Source organism: Trachurus trachurus, assembly GCF_905171665.1.
Source record: "Trachurus trachurus genome assembly, chromosome: 23".
NCBI lineage: Eukaryota > Metazoa > Chordata > Actinopteri > Carangiformes > Carangidae > Trachurus > Trachurus trachurus.
The window spans coordinates 2,671,667-2,691,774 of NC_139912.1; the positions used below are offsets into that span (position 1 = coordinate 2,671,667).

General features: G+C 40.9%; 2 protein-coding genes across 12 annotated transcripts in view; both read left to right on the forward strand.

Moving 5' to 3' along the window:
- The window catches only part of shank3b (SH3 and multiple ankyrin repeat domains 3b), a 51,662-nt gene extending 46,663 nt beyond the window's left edge, over nucleotides 1–4,999 (forward strand). For 6 of the 7 annotated variants that reach the window (XM_083999502.1, XM_083999496.1, XM_083999499.1 and 3 more), the window contains one exon: nucleotides 618–4,999. In XM_083999502.1, coding sequence (XP_083855628.1) covers nucleotides 618–1,212 — 595 coding nt within the window. In that variant the 3' untranslated portion in view covers nucleotides 1,213–4,999. The remainder of the gene's footprint in view (nucleotides 1–617) is intronic. The other variant, XM_083999501.1, reaches the window with a different exon arrangement.
- Nucleotides 5,000–10,258: 5,259 nt separating this feature from the next.
- tymp (thymidine phosphorylase) lies at nucleotides 10,259–18,992 on the forward strand. 5 transcript variants are annotated; one of them, XM_083999525.1, is made up of 12 exons: nucleotides 10,315–10,797; nucleotides 10,902–10,947; nucleotides 12,078–12,201; nucleotides 12,958–13,160; nucleotides 14,140–14,238; nucleotides 15,131–15,260; nucleotides 15,352–15,470; nucleotides 16,165–16,327; nucleotides 16,493–16,720; nucleotides 17,682–17,822; nucleotides 18,611–18,713; nucleotides 18,744–18,992. In XM_083999525.1, exons 2-12 carry the CDS (start codon nucleotides 10,939–10,941, stop codon nucleotides 18,805–18,807), a joined length of 1,383 nt encoding a protein of 460 aa, XP_083855651.1. In that variant the 5' UTR covers nucleotides 10,315–10,797; nucleotides 10,902–10,938; the 3' UTR covers nucleotides 18,808–18,992. The 5 variants fall into 5 exon arrangements, with proteins under 5 accessions (XP_083855652.1, XP_083855651.1, XP_083855650.1 ...); XM_083999526.1 differs by lacking the exons at nucleotides 10,315–10,797; nucleotides 10,902–10,947 and adding an exon at nucleotides 10,259–10,277; XM_083999524.1 differs by having other exon boundaries at nucleotides 10,315–10,947.
- The last annotated feature ends 1,116 nt before the right edge of the window (nucleotides 18,993–20,108 follow it).

The following is a 20,108-nucleotide window of genomic DNA, read 5'->3' on the forward strand; positions in this document are numbered from 1 at the left end:
AGAGCACTGGAATAAGAGAGTAACAACACGCATTGGTTCAATGGAAGCGCCTCCTGATGGCGGAATATGGGTATTGCAAAAGCGCCCAAGAACAGACAACTCTGCATTGTTGGTGAATGAGCAAGTGTGGTGTTTTCAATAATTTAAGGACATTTATAGATCACCCACGTTAATAGCATCATTGAGGACCCTTTACAGATAAACATTAACACATAGGCGAGTAAAAAACATCTACATTTTGTAATAAACAAATTATAAGTATAATTTGATATGACCATGACACCTAAAAACAAAAACACGGCCGTTTTCATCAATTTACAAGCAAGTGGGCAACACACATACATTGGAGTGAATGGGTTTTCTGGGCGATTTTGCAATACCCATATCCTGCCACTCGGGGCGCAAAACCCTTACCATGGGAGTCAATGGTGGTGTTGTTACTCTCTTTTCCAGTGCTCTAGTTGTAACGCAGGTAAAGGCTACCGTCATCCACCAATGAGAGGAGGCTTTTCTAATCGAGGCGCTGAGGTTGAGTGAAGGATCAGTCACTAACTCAGCTGGTGGCTCAGGTTTGGTTGTTGTTTCATTCATTAGACTCCTTGTTCACTGTGTCGCAGGTTGTTCTCCAGCCTCGGTGAACTCCACACCATCTCCCAGCGAGGATTCGGCGCCACCTATACGGTCCGACCGGGAAGCCGCTACCCCGTAACCCGCCGGAGCCCCTCCCCCTCCCCCTCCGATAGGTCGATGGGGCTCAGCTCCTCCCCCGCTCCTCCCTGCTCCTCCGAGAGGCCGGACCTGAGCTCGGGTCGCGGTCTGACCATCCTGAAGTCGTCCAGCCTCAGCCTCCCCTCTGAGCCGAAGGAGGTTCGGTTCGTGATGCGAAGTGCTAGCGCGCGAACCAGGTCCCGCTCCCCCTCCCCCTCGCCCCACGCCTCGCCTTGCCCCTCCCCGGTCCTCAGCGGCCCCCTGCTGGCGCTCCGGCCCTGGAGGCAGCGGCCCCTCAACCTGTGGAATAAGTACGACGTGGGGGACTGGCTGGAGAGCGTGGGCCTGGCCGAACACCGCCAGCGCTTCCAGGAGCACGAGATCGAAGGCTCCCACCTCCCCGCCCTCACCAAGGAGGACTATGTGGAGCTGGGTGTCACCAGACTGGGACACCGTATCAACATCGAGAGGGCACTCAGACAGCTGCTGGATGGTTCCACTTGACCCCTCACCTCTGACCACTAACCTCTAGGCATCTGAACTGTGACCTCATAACCCCTGACCTCTTGGTCAGACACTAGGCCGTCTCTTTTGACTAGGAAATCTTTGCAGTGACTGAATCTTTAAAAAAAAAAAAAAAAAAACCTTTTTACCAACGTGGAACCCAGCTCTCTGAGTGATCTCTGTGGCCCTTTTGTCTCGTCAGCTCTTCGATCAGCTCCATGTTGTGTTCACAGTTCGCAGCTCTGTGTCTGTCGTCCGGCTTCGGTTTGACGTCCGTTAACATCCAGCGCTCGAAAAGGTCAGAGGTCGAGGGTCCAAGGCTGGAAAATTTAACGTCCTAGCGTAGCATCCTAGTTAACTAACTTTTAATTAGTTTTTAAACGTGCAGCTACGTCCAAAGTTTGATGTTCAACAATTTACTCAAACTCATGACTCACTAAAATCTAAAAAATAGGTCCCCATAGAAATATATGATATTGACAATATGGTCCAGGTAATGAATAAGTCCCTGTCATTCGCTTATGACTTACTTGATACAAGGAGAATAAAACTAAAATTAAATATAACGTTACCAGTCGAACCTGACCCACAGGTTGGGAACCACTGGTTTAGTCTATGAAATATATTTTTTTTTTAAACAATAACAAATCTCCTTGAAATTACTTTTTCAACCGTCCGCAACCCAAAGACAAAGTCGGCTTACTGTTGTAGAAAACCAGATACTAGACTAAGAACATATATAGATTTTCATTTAAAGCAATAATCCAAACGTTAAAGATCGAGTTATTAAAGTTGCTGATTTATTCTCTGTCGACCAACTTCAACTCTACTCACCGTCTGAATTATAAAAGATCTGAGTGAACTAATGTTTTACACAAGCTAAAACAAATATTAATGTAATGTCGGACAACAAATGTTTTCTCTAAACACCGTCCTCTAGGGATGTGATCAACACGTCTTTATATCATTTGACCTTAACAAATGTTCATTATTGTCAAAATTATGAAACCCAAAATATGTTAAAAATAGAAAACTAGTTAGGATTTTAATTCCAGGTCCAAACAGAAGCTACAGTTAATTTTAGGCAAACCAATCAGATGAAAAACGGTAATTAATGTACTAACTAGCTCTACGCGGTGGCTTTAACGTACGTCAGACCGAGCGACCACCGACTCGGAGCTGCGCTGCCGCTTTGAGCAGCTGAAGACGCTTCGATCGAAGAGCTGATCTGACAAATTCACCACAAACATGATGAGACGGGTTCTTTTCTTTGTGCCATTCTGCTTCCCCAGACCAGATTAGCTGGACTCGTGCTAGCGGAGCTGGAGGGTTAAAGCGAGCGACCTCGACCTTAACGACCCGGGGAGATCCAACGCCGAGGACACGCCTCCTCCGTTCGTCCCGCAAGAAAAGAAAAACTCTTGTGACTTAGCTTTTTTTTGTTTTGTTTTGTTTTTTTCCAAATATCACTCATGAAAAAAACTTTGTGTTAACTTTTGAGTTCATATCTTAACGCGGATCATTTAGAATTTATGAATAACAAGTAATAATAACGTGGTGGTGATGACTTAACAGAGTTTATAATAGTTTTGGAAAATGACTTTGAGTTTCTTATGATTTGACAATGAGTTGAATTTCACGGTGATTTTGCGGTGATGTTTTGGAATTCATGATGATTTGTCAATGAGTGTGACTTTGTGCTGATGTGCTGTGTGTTTCAGGGAGAGCTGAGCAGAGCTCCTACTGTAAACCTCTCTGGTTTCTAACCTGCTTATCGAGGGCTTTACTGTACATGGTGCTATCTGTTTAAAGCCATCTGTACAGATATACCCCCCCCATCCCCCCATCCCCAACCCCCCATCCCCACCCTCCACTCCCCCTCACACTGACACCTGAAGCTCTTTAGGTTCACCCCCTCGACTCGAGTGTGTAATTGATGAATTAAATCGATGACGTACGGCGCTTTGCAACTTTGCGTCCTCACAAAAACAGGCCATATATGGAGTTTCCTCCCTGCCATATTGGGGATCTGTTCCCTGCCATATGTGGAGTTTCCTCCAGACCATAATATAGTATAGAGTTTCCCCAGAGGAAGTGAGTTTACCTGTGCATTAATTTCTAGAGCTGCAACTTAACAATGCATCAAAAAAATTTACAAATTTCCATCTTTGTCTTTCGCTAAATATTAGATATTAACTAGAGAATGCATTTCCTGAAGGAAATACGGGTGAATGCTGAAAGCTGTAAGCTGAATGAGCTGAATAAATTGTTGAAACAATGCTGAATTAAGTGAAGAAACTGAAGAAACAATCTTGAAGACATGAAAAAATATGAAGAGTATGAAATGGTTGGAAATTACTTGAATTGTTGAAGATCAGTATGAAGAAAATGAAAGGTTAAAGTGCACTCAGATTTATTTAAAACAGTTTGAAAACATTTTTGAACCATTACTAATATAGATGAAACAATATCTGAAGAGTAAAAGTAGAATAATATAGAAGTAGTTACAATCCGTTAAAGGGCAGAATAACTAAAAATAACTACAACATATTAAAAAAAAGTAAAACGTATTTAATTTAAATAAAAAAGCTGAAAATTCCTACATTTAAAACCAAATTTCCGCCGCTTGACAAACAATCAGTTCAGTTAAGTTTAGTTTTACTGATTAACTGTTGCAGCTCTCAACGAACCAGAGGAGCAGGATCTAGCTTAGCTTAGCACAAAGACTGGAAGCAGGGGGAAACTGTTAGCTTAGCTCAGAGACAATTCACCTTCCGACAACAACGAACGTCCGACTTCCATAATTTTATCTTGTTGATTAAATGAACTCAGAGACGGGAACAAGCTCAGACTGGACGTGAACAAACACTTAAAAAACTGCTGCTAAAACACTCATAAATCTTTATTTTCCCTCTCGTTCCAAACAACAACGGCAAAAAAACCCAAGATGGATCATATGACTGAGCTGAAACATCTAGAAGGTGAAGTTCTTCCACTTTTCTTCCTTAAAAAACTGAAACGTGGGAAGAAAAGTTGAAGACGAATCAACAACTTTCGCTTCAATACATTTATTTAAATCTTAGTATTATTATTATTTTCCTGCTTCAGTCTCATGGTTTCAGCCTCCTCTCGACTCCCTTGTAAAGCACAATCAACATCACAGTGCCTGTTTCCACGACGAACAAATCTACTGCTTTTGAACACACGTGTGTCGAGCTGCAATCGCACGTTCACCACAAAGCCCTTTTTCTATAGGATGTATAGTCTGTGTACAGCACATTGCAGTAGACTATACAGCCTCTATAATATATATTATGTTAGAATAATGTAGCTATAGTGTAACATATATATAGAGAATAGTATAGAGTTTATACAGACTGTAGTCTATGAAGTCTTTATTCCGATGTGATCTTCAGACTCTGTGAACAGCTACACACCAGCTGTTAGCCTGATGCTTCAATAACATCAACACTGCGCTCGGAGGTTGTTCTGAGGGGGCGTGGCCTCATATTAACCGGCCACGCCCCCTTATTTTATTGAACTATATTGTGGCCCCTCCCCCTTTCTGCTGACCCGCCCCGCCCCCTTCCTTTTGTGACCAAATATGGCTCCACTGTCTCTCTGTTAACCAATCAGCTGCTGCCAGTTTTGCCCCTTGTGGCCGACAGTGGTACTGCAGCGAAAAGCCATTATAAATAAATAAAAACACCCCAGATTTCCAGAAAAGGTCGTATAATTAAACTTTGCATTGTGAATTTTCAGCATAATAAAACTTTGTTATTACAAATCTTTTATGAAGCGAAACATTTTTGTTTTTTCTTTTTTTTGTGTTTTTTTTCTAAAGAGTAGAAAGTAGAGTCCAGAGTAATTAAACTTCCATGAACAAACTTGAAGAGTTTACAAAACTATGTTCCAACTAATGTTGCAGTGAGAGTAACGTATGTAACTGTGGTCACTTTTATAAATAATAAGTAATTAAAAACATTAAAAATCTATATTTTAAATCTATAGAAATGTATTTTGAATATATATGTGAAATAAAATAATATTTCACATAATAAATATGTGAAATATGTGAAATAAAAAAAAGTGAAAGAATTATTGAGACTCATAGTAAAGTGTCCGTCAGACGAAATGAGTTTATTAATGAGTTCACAATAACAGTTTTAAGTGTCACACACGTGCTATGTCTATAGGCTACATCAATATATAATCAATATATCAATTATTACAGGTAAGACTTCAGTGGACACCAGAGATTACACATGATAATAAAGAAGATTTTAAATAATTTACAAGCTCACAAAGTGAATTAACATGAAACCCATTTATTTGATTGATGCTATAAAGAAATAATCAATAAGAAATGATCAATACAGCAGCGTTCAGGTACATCCAGAGCCAAACAGAGAGAGTATTATTATGGAGTGTGTGCTGTTGTGTAGCTGTTGACAGCGGCTGAACAGACACTGTACATCTGTAGTATATATTATAACGGACTGGAGTCTACTGTACCGGTCGCCCACGGTGATGTGAGGTCGTTCACCTGCCGCAGGATTTCTCAGCCAATCAGAAACACTCGTTAAACATCCGCTGGGAAAAAGTAGTTCCTCTCCTAAAGCTTCATGTTTTAAAGAGATACACCAACATTTTTTTTTTCGTGTCTTGCCTCACTCCTGAGTCCATGACCAGCAGATAGACACCATCCTTTCGACTGTGCGTGCAGTAACAAGGGAGATAGAGCCGTATCGCCCGTAATTAGCTTAGCTCAAACACTGGAAGTGTATGGGTAGTGTTAGCCTGCCTCCACCTAAAGTCGCTAATTAGCTTAGCTCAAACACTGGAAGTGTATGGGTAGTGTTAGCCTGCCTCCACCTAAAGTCGCTAATTAGCTTAGCTCAAACACTGGAAGTGTATGGGTAGTGTTAGCCTGCCTCCACCTAAAGTCATCGGAGAAACTCTTCAGCAACTCTAAACGGAAACCGGCGGGCCGATCTTCGTCTCAGAGCTGACAAAACTCTCCGGTAAGGCATCTTGAGCGGTCAAATGCCGCTAACGGGACGAGATCGGTCAAAACGGAGGGTTCAAGCAAAGACGGTTTATTTTGGTTCAAGCTAGCTACATCGAGGGTAGGTTAGCTTCCTATTTCAAAGTAAAAGCACAAATTCTATCGTCATGGTTTTCTGTATGTAAAGGGCAACGGGTGTTTTATTTTCTGAAAGTAACCGGTAGTGTGTTGGTCACAACGGCTAGCTTGCGTAGCGCCGAATTCGTCCCAACAAAATTGTAAACAGCTGGTATTTAGACAAATTAACGACACACTACTGATCTAAACGGCTACTTTCTCACCTAAACATGTTTGAAATGTGGATAAAGTGATATATTTACAAAGTTTAGAGCTTTCAGCTTTATCAGCTTCTGACTGCTGATTTCGGCTCGGGTAGGAAGCAGGCTAACACTACCCATACACTTCCAGTGTTTGAGCTAAGCTAATTACGGGCGATACGGCTCTATCTCCCTTGTTACTGCACGCACAGTGGAAAGGATGGTGTCTATCTGCTGGTCATGGACTCGGGAGTGAGTGAAAACACGTTAAAAAAAAAGTTGGCGTATCACTTTAAGAATCTGAAGCGTGTTGGCACCTCCAGGCTTCCGTACTCTGTCCATACTGCTGGTTTTGCACTTTAAACACATTTGTTTTAAGCTTTAAATCACTTCACAGATTATCTCAAAGCACTTTACAGACTTGATAACGACTCAGTACAGAGGAGGAAACTTCAGATTCCAAAATAAAATTCCTGTTTTATCTCAGTGAAACTATTTCTTAACTAAAACATGTAAATAAGTCCAGTGAACATTGACTCCCCCACACGAGGCCTGTCAGCAGCAGCAGGTGATGATCCTCAGTGACTCATCTGCTCTGCTCACATCTGCAGACAGATGTTGGCTCCGCCTCCTCTGCGCCAAAGATCAAATCCCTTCAGTAAACACAGACTGAGCTCAGATCAGTCAGAGGCTTCTCCACTCACCTCAGCAACTCTAATTATTCACTTCACTGTCCAGGAGATAGACGCTCGTGATTCATCGTCTTGTTTGTGTTTAACCTGAAAAGTATTAAATTAATTTGTTTTTCAGCTAAACCGATATTTTCTTACAACTCCAAACGTCTCATATTTTCCCACCTCTCCTGTCTTTTATTTTGAAGGGCTGATCCATGGGAAGATCTAAAAACCACCTCAGTGTAGTTTTCCATCTCCTCTCTCAGATTCTCTCTGGAGCTCTACAGTAACAACAGGTAACAGTCAGCCAATCAGAAGAGAGGAGGAGGCTCTTAGTCTCTCTTCTGATTGGCTGACTGTTTTCTAAAGTGATCCAATAAAAATAGAGCCGATTTCAGAATAAAACACTCAGAGAAACCAAATTCTGCAAGTTGTTGGATGGATGTTTGGGTCCAGGTGGTGGTGAGGGGGCGGGGCTTAGTTGTGACAAAGTGACAGGAAGTCCTGTCGGCTGGTTTTAAAGGGATAGTTCAACATTTTGGCAAATTGGCCCATTGCCATAATTGCTATAGTCATAGCAGTAGGTTCGTTACCTTTAATTGTAGGTGTAAGCTATTTTTAGTACAGCGGAGCGCAGCAGCAGGCTGCTCAGAGCTACGCTATGGAGGCTAAGGGAATTTCTTGGTTTCCCTCATCAAACTCATCAAATACAAAATCCCAAAACTCCACAGCGCTTTTGTAGACAAGTTGTGAGCTGCACAACCACCACGCTATGAGATAATGACGGAACGATACGAAACGGAGCCGTTTTCGAGGTAAATTCATCACCGCTGATGCGCGTTGCGTTCAGGGACAGTTTTTCAGCAAGCAGTCTCCGTATTTACCCTGTATTTACCTCGAAAACGGCTCCGTTTCGTATCGTTCCGTCATTATCTCATAGCGTGGTGGTTGTGCAGGTCACAACTTGTCTACAAAAGCGCTGTGGAGTTTTGGGATGTTGAATTTGATGAGTTTAATGAGGGAAACCAAGAAATTCCATTAGCCTCCATAGCGTAGCTCTGAGCAGCCAGCTGCTGCGCTCCGCCGTACTGAAAATAGCTTACACCTACAATTAAAGGAACGAACCTACTGCTATGACTATAGCGATTATGGCAATGGGCCAATTTGCCAAAATGTTGAACTATCCCTTTAAGGCTCAGTTTCTGAATACAGGCTGTGTGCATTTCTCTGTGGACTGAGGCTTTGATACTTTCACAGTATTAATATAGAACCTAGAGCTGCTTTATAATCACACTACACATGGACATCTAGTTTTATATGAGACCTTTAAGTCCTCAAACGCCTCAGTTTAATGTTCGCTAACGCAGCAGCTGAAAAATAATGTTTTAAAGGAGACATATTCTGCCCCTTTTCCACAAATTATTATTAATTAAAATAGTTCCCAGGTGTCTTAAAGACATGTCTGTGACATGCTTCGGTCAAAATCCCCCAAGGATCAAACATCACAGCTCTTTTCATCCTCTTATAACAGCCATGTTCAGAACGGCTGGTTTCAGTGCCTGTCCCTTTAAATGCAAATGAGCCACTGCCCACCAGGCCACGCCCCCATTATGCAAATTTGAAAACTAATGACATCATTGTCAGACAAATGAGGGAACTGCTGGTAAAACCACATGGATTTCAGCCTCAGGAGCCTGAAAATTACCGTTTTTTTTGTCAATTCTCACATTTTGGGGCCGGAAGGAAAGACAAACACCCAAATATATGTTAAAGAGCTTTCAGAAAGTGATATTTCCATAATATGTCCCATTTAACAACAACAGATACAGTAAATCATTTAAAATATGAATTAAAAGACATTTAAAACGACTCAAAACTTGCCGTCGCTTCTGATTGGCTGAGAATCCTGTCACTCTAAACCTGTGTGTGTGAAACCCTCCTCCTCCTGATATTCACATGGTTATAATGGTTCAATGGTTTAACCCCCCTCTCCCTCCCCTCCCCCACTCCCCCCACCTCCCCCCTTCCTCTCTCTGGCTTCCTCTTTTTACAGTATGTTTGTAGTTTCTTCTGGAGTGAGTGATGTGTGTACTTGTAGTTTTTCTTTTCCTTCTTCTTCCCTTTTCTAAAAAAACAACACGAAACAAATAATAAAGAGCACACGATGACAACTGATGAGCTCTGCAACGCAACAGATTGTAATCTTTATAATAAACCGTCATTTATTACAAAGGAAACGCTCCGCACTCGTGTATGTGTGTATGTATGTGTGTGTGTGTGTGTGTGTGTGTGTGTGTGTGTGTGTGTGTGTGTGTGTGTGTGTGTGTGTGTGTGTGTAGATGTGTGTGTGGCTCTTTCAAAATAAGAGCAGTCAACAGGTTCACGGCCTCTGACCTTGTTTGGACAATATTGCTCCGAGCCGAGTTAATGAGTGACGACGCTGAAGATAACGACTCAGTGAGTTAATTAATGAACTGAAGTGAGTCGAGATTTTATTTGTTTTAGTTTATTTTCTTCTTCTGTTATAAACACAATTTAAAAAAAACTTAGATTAAATCAAATTATAATCATTAATCAATACAAAATATTTTTTTATATGTTTTTTTTTTTACAGATTTACAGTGAAAATGTTAAATTATTTCATTTTGTCAGAAAATATGACAATTTGTATTATTTTTTATTATTATAATCAAGGTCATGGTTTGATATATCGATATAAAAAGTTATTGATCACCAGATTTCAAAGGACAAAGATCAATTAAATCAATAAATTTAATTAAAGCGTTAGATATCAATATGTGTTTCTATCAGTTTAGTTAGTTAGCTAGTTTTCATGATATATGACACACACAGACACACACACACCACTGTTCAGCTGGTGAACTTCAACTTCAACAGGATGTTTTATTTGTGGACACTGAATAAACCGTAGCTGAGAGCTGATTGGCTGCCGGGGCCGGTCACCCCCTCCTCCCTGCGCTCCTATTGGCCGAGAGCGTCGCTCTGCAGCCGCTGCCTGATGAGCTGCAGAGTCACTGACACTTCAGACCGAGAACACCGGACCAGGTAGACCGCCGCTGCTCTGAGCGTGTGTGTGTGTGTGACATGTCCAGTCATTATATTATATTATATTATTATTATTATATATTATTAATATAGTTCATTATATTATGTTATTATTATATATTATTAATATCGTAGTTGTTGTTTTTGGATGATGCTCTGATGTTTGAAGGTTAAAGTCTGCAGGGAGTCTATATGTGTGGTTGTGCATTTAAATTGTGTTTAATAATAATTAGTTTTACTGTTTTATTATTATTTTATTTGCTTCATCATGAAGGTTTTAATGTGATCGTCTGAGTTCTGTGTGTGTGTTTCTGTAGTTTTGGTGAAGTGTGGGTGTGGCATGGTGCTATCTTTTGGTTCCTCAACAGGAGAAATATTTTTTATCACAGGAAACTGAAGCTGCTGCTGCCGGGAAACACAGAAACTCACCAACACAAAGTTACAAAGAAAAGAGTCTTTTGTAGCCGAGACAAATAGACAAAAAGCAAAACAGTCAAACTGAAACTGAAACGAATGAAAAGTTAGTTCTGTCTCTAAATCCTAACTGGATCCATCCAACTCAGTTTGGTTTGATTCGGTGTCAGAGAGAAACTTGAGTCTGTTTACATGTTTGTTTCAATAAAGTTTGGTCAAACCTGGCAGCAGCTGGACAAGAAGCCACATGCCACATGTACGTAAATATGCCAACGTTCGCTAAACAACAGAGGATGATGAGACAGAGACTCTATAACCCAAGATACAACCATGAGAAGCTCCAATGGTAGAAACATGGTGACACTTCCTGTCTCCTAAAATGGGCGTCGCCAATAAGATTTTTCCGATTTATAAAATTTGTAGGTAGATGAAAGTGAGATATTTATATTTTCTTAAGATAACATTAAAGCAGAAGTAAGCGATCCGGTCGTTTTGGCTAATGCTGCGTTCCAGGCAGGCTTTTGAAACCGTAAATTACAGCTTCAAGTCACGACTTACGACTTTGTAGCGTTCCAGGCAACCCACTCGTGTTTCTCCGACCTGTTTTACCTGTGAAAGTCACTATAACGGCCACTCGTAACTTCTGACCTGTGAACTCGTACCAGATCGAACTGGTACGACTTCACAGGTCGGAAAAACACGAGTTACGAGTTGCCTTGAACGCACCATAACGTCATGTCAGCCGACGGAGTTAGCAGCCCCCGCCCTCGTCATGGATCTATTGGTCCTCGTCCCTACGTCACCACATTCAGGCGCATCCCTTGGCTGCACACACAGCCCTTCATGCCGTTCTCTCTCCTCATTGGATGTAAGTGATTGCTGTCGGAAGATATAACTATTTAAGACTTATATTAACACAAAAATATCGCTTACTTCTGCTTTAAATATTTACACTACTATCAATCATATTTAGCATGACAAAAATTATTTTAAAATGTTTTGCAGGTGTTCACAAATGATCTGTCCCAAAATCTAGCGAGAGTGTGTCGTAGAGACAGAGACAGGTCGTGAACAAAGTTCATTTTCTCCTGATGTGTCCATCTGAAAATCGCCATTTTCGTGTCAAAATGTTCAGAAGAGATGTGGCTTGTGGAAAATGAGTCCAAAATGTATTTCAGTGACTGTGGGGAGAAAGGACAGACCATAATCTGTGTTCACGTTCAATTTTCCCATTGGAGTCAATACACTCAAGGCCGTGCAGAAACCCACGTGACATCATACAGGAAGCTGGTCTTGGTTTATAAACCGTCTTTGGATGAGAGTTTTCATGATCAGTCATGTAGCCAACACAGTTTATTTGTTTTTTGTTTTGTTTTGTGTTTCCAGGGCAACATGTTGTCAATTCAAGAGCTGATCAGGAAGAAGCGAGACGGAGAACAGCTGACCGACCAGGAGGTCGCGACCTTCGTCCGCGCCGTCGCTAATAACGACATCCAGGAATGTCAGACAGGTAAAGATCCAACATGGCCGACAACATTTTTCAAAGTTTTTCAAAATAAAACGAAAAAAATGACTTTTTTTTCAATATTTGTTTCCAGAATTAAAATTAAAGCAGAAGTAAGCAATACATTGTGTTAATATAAGTCTTAAATAGTTATATCTTCCGACAGCAATCACTTACATAGAGTGTTTGGTCTGAAACACAGGTCTGTCAGTCACTCTGCTCTGCTCTGAGCCCAGGAGAAAACTTTCCTTGTATCCTACAAGTTTTATCCAATGAGGAGAGAGAACGGCATAAAGGGGCAGTCCTCTCTGTGTGTGCAGCCAAGGGATGTGCGTGAATGTGGTGACGTAGGGACGAGGACCAATAGATCCATGACGAGGGCGGGGGCTGCTAACTCCATCGGCTGACAAGACGTTATGGTGCGTTCAAGGCAACCCGTAACTCGTGTTTTTCCGACCTGTGAAGTCGTACCAGTTCGATCTGGTACGAGTTCACGGGTCAGAAGTTACGAGTGGCCGTTATAGTGACTTTCACAGGTAAAACAGGTCGGAGAAACACGAGTGGGTTGCCTGGAACGCTACAAAGTCGTAAGTTGTGACTTGAAGCTGTAATTTACGGTTTCAAAAGCCTGCCTGGAACGCAGCATTAGCCAAAACGACCGGATCGCTTACTTCTGCTTTTGTAAACGGATAACGACTCGTTATTACAAATGTTGTGGTGGTCGTCCGTTGTCCAGTGTCCTGATGTGTCTTTGTCCTTCAGGGGCGATGCTGATGGCGATCTGGCAGAAGGGGATGGTTGTCAAGGAGACGGAGACACTGACCAGAGAGATGATGAGATCGGGGGAAGTGATGTCATGGCCGCCGGAGTGGGCGGGGCTGGTGGTCGACAAACACTCGACAGGCGGCGTGGGAGACAAAGTCAGCCTGGTGCTGGCGCCCGCGCTCGCCGCCTGTGGCTGTAAGGTAAATGTTAAAGGGACAGTTCAACATTTTTGGTAATATAATCCCTATAGTCACAGCAGTAGGTTCATCACCTTTAATTATCGGTGCATGTTGTTTTGAGATCGGCGGAGCAGAGACGTGAGCTGCTCAGTGAACACAATGGAGGTGAACGGTACTTTCGCCTTTCCCTCATCAAACTCTTCAAATACACAATCCAACAACTCCACAACGCTCTGGTGGACAAGTTGGGACCTGCACATTCACCACGCTATGAGATAATCATGTAACATTACGAGACATGAAGCAAATAATCAGAACTTTAATTTACAGGCCGTTAATTATGTGATAATGTCAAAAAATAGCCAAGAAATAACAATTAATTGTGTCATAATTTCTAGAAATAGCCTAGAAATAACGATCACTTTCATAGTAATGCAGAGGAAAAATCGCCAAGAAATAACAATTGATTGCAACGACTTGGTGGAGAAAAATTCTGGCCTTTCCGAGAAAATTCAAAGCATGAAAAGCATGTGTAATCTTTTACCTTTATGAAAAACATGACTATGACTACATTACTATGAAATTGACTGTTATTTCTAGACATTATGATGCAATTTATTGTTATTTCTTGACATTATCACATAATTAACAGCCTGTAAATTAAAGAGTTACCGGAACTACTTGCGCTTTTGAAATCCCTCCGCCCAGCAGCCGTGTCTGGAATGTAGTTCCGGCTGTATTTCCCTCTAAAACAACTCTGTCTGGTAACGTTGTGTTATTATCTCATAGCGTGGTGAATGTGCAGGTCACAACTTGTCCACCAGAGCGTTGTGGAGTTGTTTCAAAAACAACATGCACCGATAATTAAAGCTGATGAACCTACTGCTGTGACTATAGTGGTTATGGTGAGAGGAGGATCTGACTAAATGTTGAACTATCCCTTTTAAAATCTATAAGTGGAGCTGTAGTTCCAGTTATGACCACTAGTTATTATTGACAGGTGCCGATGATCAGTGGGCGGGGCTTAGCTCACACAGGAGGAACTCTGGACAAACTGGAGTCGATCCCTGGATTCACCATCCAACAGTCCACACAGCAGGTAACAACCAATAATATACCAATACTTATAGCAACGAGTTCAAAGTATTATCAGTGAAGTCTTGCAGTATAATTTCAATTTCACTTGTTTATCATTCTACCTTTTATGTCTATAAGGGCACAACATGGCAAGCATTTGTATTATTTAGCAGGGCCGTTGTATAGGGGAGAAAGGTGATGATAACTCTAGGGGCCCAGCGCCCAGTGGGGCCCATAAAAAACCCCAGGAGTCTAATCTTTGAATGACTGATTTATTCTGCGTGAGACCCTGACTAATACTCATAGTACACTGTAAAAACTCAACATCTTTCCAAGAATATTTGTCTTATTTCTTGTCCAAATGTCTCATTTCTAGTCAAAACTAATCTCTTTCCACTTAAAATAAGACTCATCACCTAAAAATTAACTTCACAATAAATAGAAAAATCTGCCAGTGAAAGTAAGTTTTTTGTGCTTGTAATAAGGAAGAAAAACTTGCTCCGCTATCAGATTTTTTCTACTTATTCCAAGTGAAAATCTGCTTGAAAGAAGTAAAAAGTGTCTAAAAACAAGCTGCTTTTAATATGATGAGTCTTATTTTAAGTAGAATGAGATTTGTTTTGACTAGAAATTACATTTTGACTAGAAATAAGACAAATATTCTTGCTCAGATACTTGAGTTTTTGCAGTGTAATGCTGCATTAGCATCAAAACAAAGAAGGCTAAATAAAAAACGATAATACATATGTAGTCTAAGAAAAAAAAAAGGAAAAGTTAGGGGGAGGGGCCCACTTTAGTATTCTTTAAGGGGGCCCAGAATTCATAGCAACGGCCCTGTAGGATAGGCTACCAATACTTATTGATCGATCGACCTCCAACCTGATCAATGAAGCTGATCAATATTCTGGTTTCAGATCCAGAAGCTCCTGGGCTCGGTGGGCTGTTGCATCGTGGGTCAAACGGAGAAGCTGGTTCCCGCCGATCGAGTCCTGTACGCTCTGCGAGACGCCACCAGCACCGTGGACAGTTTACCGCTCATCACCGGTACCGACCCGACCCGTCGCCATGACACTGTGACGCTGATGATGATGATTATTGATCTAATTGATTGATCGGTGGCTGTTCTGATTCTCAGGTTCGATCATCTCGAAGAAAGGAGCCGAGACTCTGGACGCTCTGGTTCTGGACGTGAAGTTTGGACGAGCTGCTCTGTACAAAGACCTGGAGAGCGCCAGAGAACTGGCTCAGTCGATGGTACGGTTTAGGATTGATTTTAGCCTTAAAGGGATAGTTCAACATTTTTGGCAAATTGGCCCATTGCCATAATCCCTATAGTCATAGCAGTAGGTTCGTTACCTTTAATTGTCAGTGCAAGCTGTTTTTAGAACGGTGGAGCAGAGCCGTGAGCTGCTCAGAGATACGCTACGGAGGCTCATTATGGGATTTCCTATGTTTCCCTCATCAAACTCATCAAATACACAATCCAACAACTCCACAACGCTCTGGTGGACAAGTTGTGAGCTGCACATTCACCACGCTATGAGATAATAACACAACGTTACCACACAGAGTTGTTTTAGAGGGAAATGCAGAGACTGTTGATGAAAAACTGTCCCTGAAGGCAACGTGCATCAGCGGTTTTGCATGTATTTCCCTCTAAAACAACTCTGTCTGGTAACGTTGTGTTATTATCTCATAGCGTGGTGAATGTGCAGGTCACAACTTGTCCACCAGAGCGTTGTGGAGTTGTTGGATTGTGTATTTGATGAGTTTGATGAGGGAAACGGCTCTGCTCCGCCGTTCTAAAAATAGCTTGCACCGACAATTAAAGGTAACGAACCTACTGCTATGACATTGATTGTGGCAATGGGCCAATTTGACAAAATGTTGAACTATCCCTTTAATCATTTTTCATAAAGACAGAACCTGATTGATTTATGTTTTACAGGTGAACGTAGGAAACGGCCTGGGCATGCGAACAGGTGCGGTCCTCAGCAGCATGGACGCTACGATCGGTCGATGCGTCGGCAACAGTCTGGAGGTGATCGAGTCTCTGGAGACGCTGAAGGGACGAGGACCCGAAGACCTGATGGAGCTGGTTGTTACGCTGGGTACTGTACATTCCTACGGACCCTGAAGTACTCACTCATTATCAATACTGAGATTTAAATGAAAAAATGTGAAAAAAACAAACAAAATTAAACTAAAAAATGAAAAACTGTGCGATTAGAAATGACCAAACTGAAATTAATTTGCATATTTTTCTTCCTGTATAGGCGGGATGCTGCTGATGATGACCGGCAGGGCGTCCGACCTATCGCAGGGCAAGAAGCAGATTTCTGACGCTGTGATTGGTGGGAAAGCTCTGACCAAGTTCCGGGACATGATGGAGGGTCAGGGCGTCGCCAAGGCAACGGCTCAGTCTCTGTGCTCCGCCCACTCGGATTACCACGGCGTCCTGAGGAAAGCCGCCCATCAGACCGAGCTGACCGCGCCCACTGAAGGTAAGTTTTAAAAAAAGAAGGAAGTTTTACTCTGAAAGGCACTAATCTTGTGTTATTAGGGCCACGGGGCAAGCGCACCGGGCACTATTGTTGTTGTGTGGATTTTTTCTTATTCTTCCTCTTCCGGACACAATTTCGTCCCGCTACTTGTCCTACAGCTTTGAGAGGACCCAGGTGAATTATATACCAAAATGTGCGATTTGATCGGGATCGCTGTAAATTTTGCATTGAAGTCAATGGGACAGGTGGAAAAAAAAGAGTGAAAAAGACCAATCATTGGAGTTTAACAAACGTCTACTGCTCAGGCATACTTTCACCTAGAGACTCCATTTAAACTTTAAACAGTAGACACAAGTCTTGTGTATTGGCGTATTAATCCACGTTTTGATAGGTCATATAGTTTTTGATCAATCCCTGATCAATGACCATGATCATTTTTGGAGAAATTATTAAATTATAATGGTTGTGTATTGCACGGAATGTTCGTGTCAGAGTGCGTGACATCATCGCTTAGAGTGGGAGAGAGCCCAGAAAAATTCCTGAATTTTTCTCTTTCCACACTCCTCCTGGACACAATTTATACTCTACACACATGATCTTTTCCAAATTTGTAGACAATCTTGTTATCTCTCTCCCAATGTGCTCAAAATATCTGAGAGACTTACAGAATTTGAATTTTCAGCCTCTAAGTGCGGCCACGTCTGTCTCTGCTCCTCATTGACTCCAATACAAAGTAGCCCCCCGTGGTCCTATCAAAATTTCACAGAGGAAATTTTCTAGTTATCAATTATTAGTGGATATTTAATATTATATTTATGTTTAACTCACAAAACATATATTATATTATATATATTATTGATATATATCTATGTTATGGTGAATTTACATCCATATTAATGATGTGACTGATTGATCGTCGATCACTGATTATTAATAATAAAGGTTTTCTCTCTGTCTGTAGGCGTGGTCACGGACGTGGACGGTTTGGTTCTCGCTGAAGTTCTTCACAAGTTGGGGGCGGGACGATCGAAGGTCGGAGAACCGATCAATCACAGCGTGGGGGCGGAGCTTCTGGTGGCGCCGGGTCAGAAGGTCAAGAAAGGTGAGAGGTCGACGTAGAGGATGATGATGACGATGGCGATGATGATGACATCAATGATGACGACAATAATGATGATGATGATTCAGTTCAAGTTCAAGTTCAACAACTTTATTGTCCCCCAGTGGGACAATTCGTTTGTAGGAGTGGGGAGCAACAACAAAATAGACAACACACACAGAACACTGAGCTGTAGACTAGACCAAGATGGCCAAAGTGCTATAAAATTAAAGTTTAAAATGTGCTGTGCAATGAGCTGCCTCCTCCTCTTAGAGTTGAGGAGGAAGACATCAGATGGGATAAAAGATTTTTTGTATCTGTTGGTTTTGATTGGTGGAAGTCTGAAAAGGGAACCAGAAGGAAGAAGCTCAAATTGTTGGGATAGTGGATGGGAGCTGTCGGACAGGATGGATAGTGCTTTATTGTACAACCTTTTGTTGTACATATCCTGCAGGGTTTCTTGGTCCATGCCGGTTATTTTACAGCAAACATTGACCACTCTGGACAGTAAATTTTTGTTTTTGATATTAAGGGATTGGAACCAACAGATAAAAGAAAAGGTGAGCACAGACTCAACATAGGAACGGTAAAACATGTTCAACAGGGTCCTGTCGACCTGGAATCTTGCCAGCTTCCTGAGACAGAAGACACACTGCTGGCTCTTCTTATACACTGAAACAATTAGGTCTGATCATGACGATGACAACAATGATGGCGACAATAATGATGATGACTATGATGATGATGATAATGATGACGTGTCCTGACCATATTTGGCGTGCTGCCTTCAGGCGCCCCCTGGCTGCGGCTTCACTACGAGACTCCAGCTCCGACTGCAGACCAGAAGAGTCGACTGCAGAACGCTCTGAGACTGGGACCCAACACAACAACAACACAACAACAACAACAACAACAACAACAACAACAACAACAACAACAACAACAACAACAACACACTCTGGTCAGAGAAGTGCTGCTGCCACACTGACACACAACTCTAGTGTCTAAATAGTATTGATTAGTTATTAATCACTAATAAACAAGAAACAGCTGTTTAATGCATCACTAAAACTGTAAAACTTCATATTTTCACTCGGACAAATTAATACGATCAAAAATGTTTTTATTATAGAGGCAAAAAAAACGTAATTTGTCACTTTTAAACGTAAATTGACAATTCTTTTCTTTTTTTTATGCAAAAACACACATTTTACAAGTTTTTAGAAGTCGAACAGAAGTCGTTTTGATGATTTTACTACTTGTCATGAAGCTCCATTCATGTTTTATACTCTTTAAATGCAAAAATATTTGGATAAAAACAGTCAAATCTGAGAATGTGTTGTTCTTTATGTTTCATATATATATAGCCTATACTATATATATGTCTATATAAAAACATTTTTTAACTACGACATGAAAGAAAAACTAATAATCTCAATGATCAATATAAAATAATCAATTCTTCTCTGGTTGTTCATGGGTCCAGATGTTCAGTTTTTTCATTTTCTCTGGTTTATTATTCACATTTTTACAGTTTCATTAATGTCTGACGTCAAGATTATAAACAGACTGTTACTGTTTGTTTCTCTGCACTTACGCATGTTGTAAATGTAATTGTTTAATAAAACTTTAATTTGAAATATTTTCATAATTAATGATGATTTCAAGTGAACGATTCATGTTTTCATTGTATCTTTAATAATAAAGGATCAATATTCTGTATCAACACTGTTCAGAAATGATTATTTTTCTATATTTTCTTCATCTGTTTCTGTTTTTCCTCTTCGCCTTCTTTACATTCTGTGACTCTGTGGTTTTTATCACATTATAGATGTTTTAAAAATTTATACAGGTCAAAAATTATAGAACGGCTGAGACTTCAGAATGAACTTTTTTGTCCTTTTTTCTTTTTTTTCTTACGGCTGATTTTTTTGTATCTTGTTTTATTATAACATTGTTTTTAACTCTAGATAACTGCATATTGTAAAATTGATCAGACTGAAATCTTGTGAAATAAAATATTTCTAATTTTTATTCGTCCTCCTGAAGCTTCGTTGTTATTTAAAGGTTATAGCTACAACTTTTTCATCAAAAGGATTACTTTAAATCCTGTGACTCTGTGGTTTTTATCACATTATAGATGTTTTAAATATTGATACAGGTCAATAATTATCTGATTCCACACTTTGGAATGAACTTTACAGCAGATTTTTTTGTATCTTGTTCATTATAACATTGTTTTTAAATCTATAGAACTGCACATTGTAAAATTATCAGACTTAAATCGTG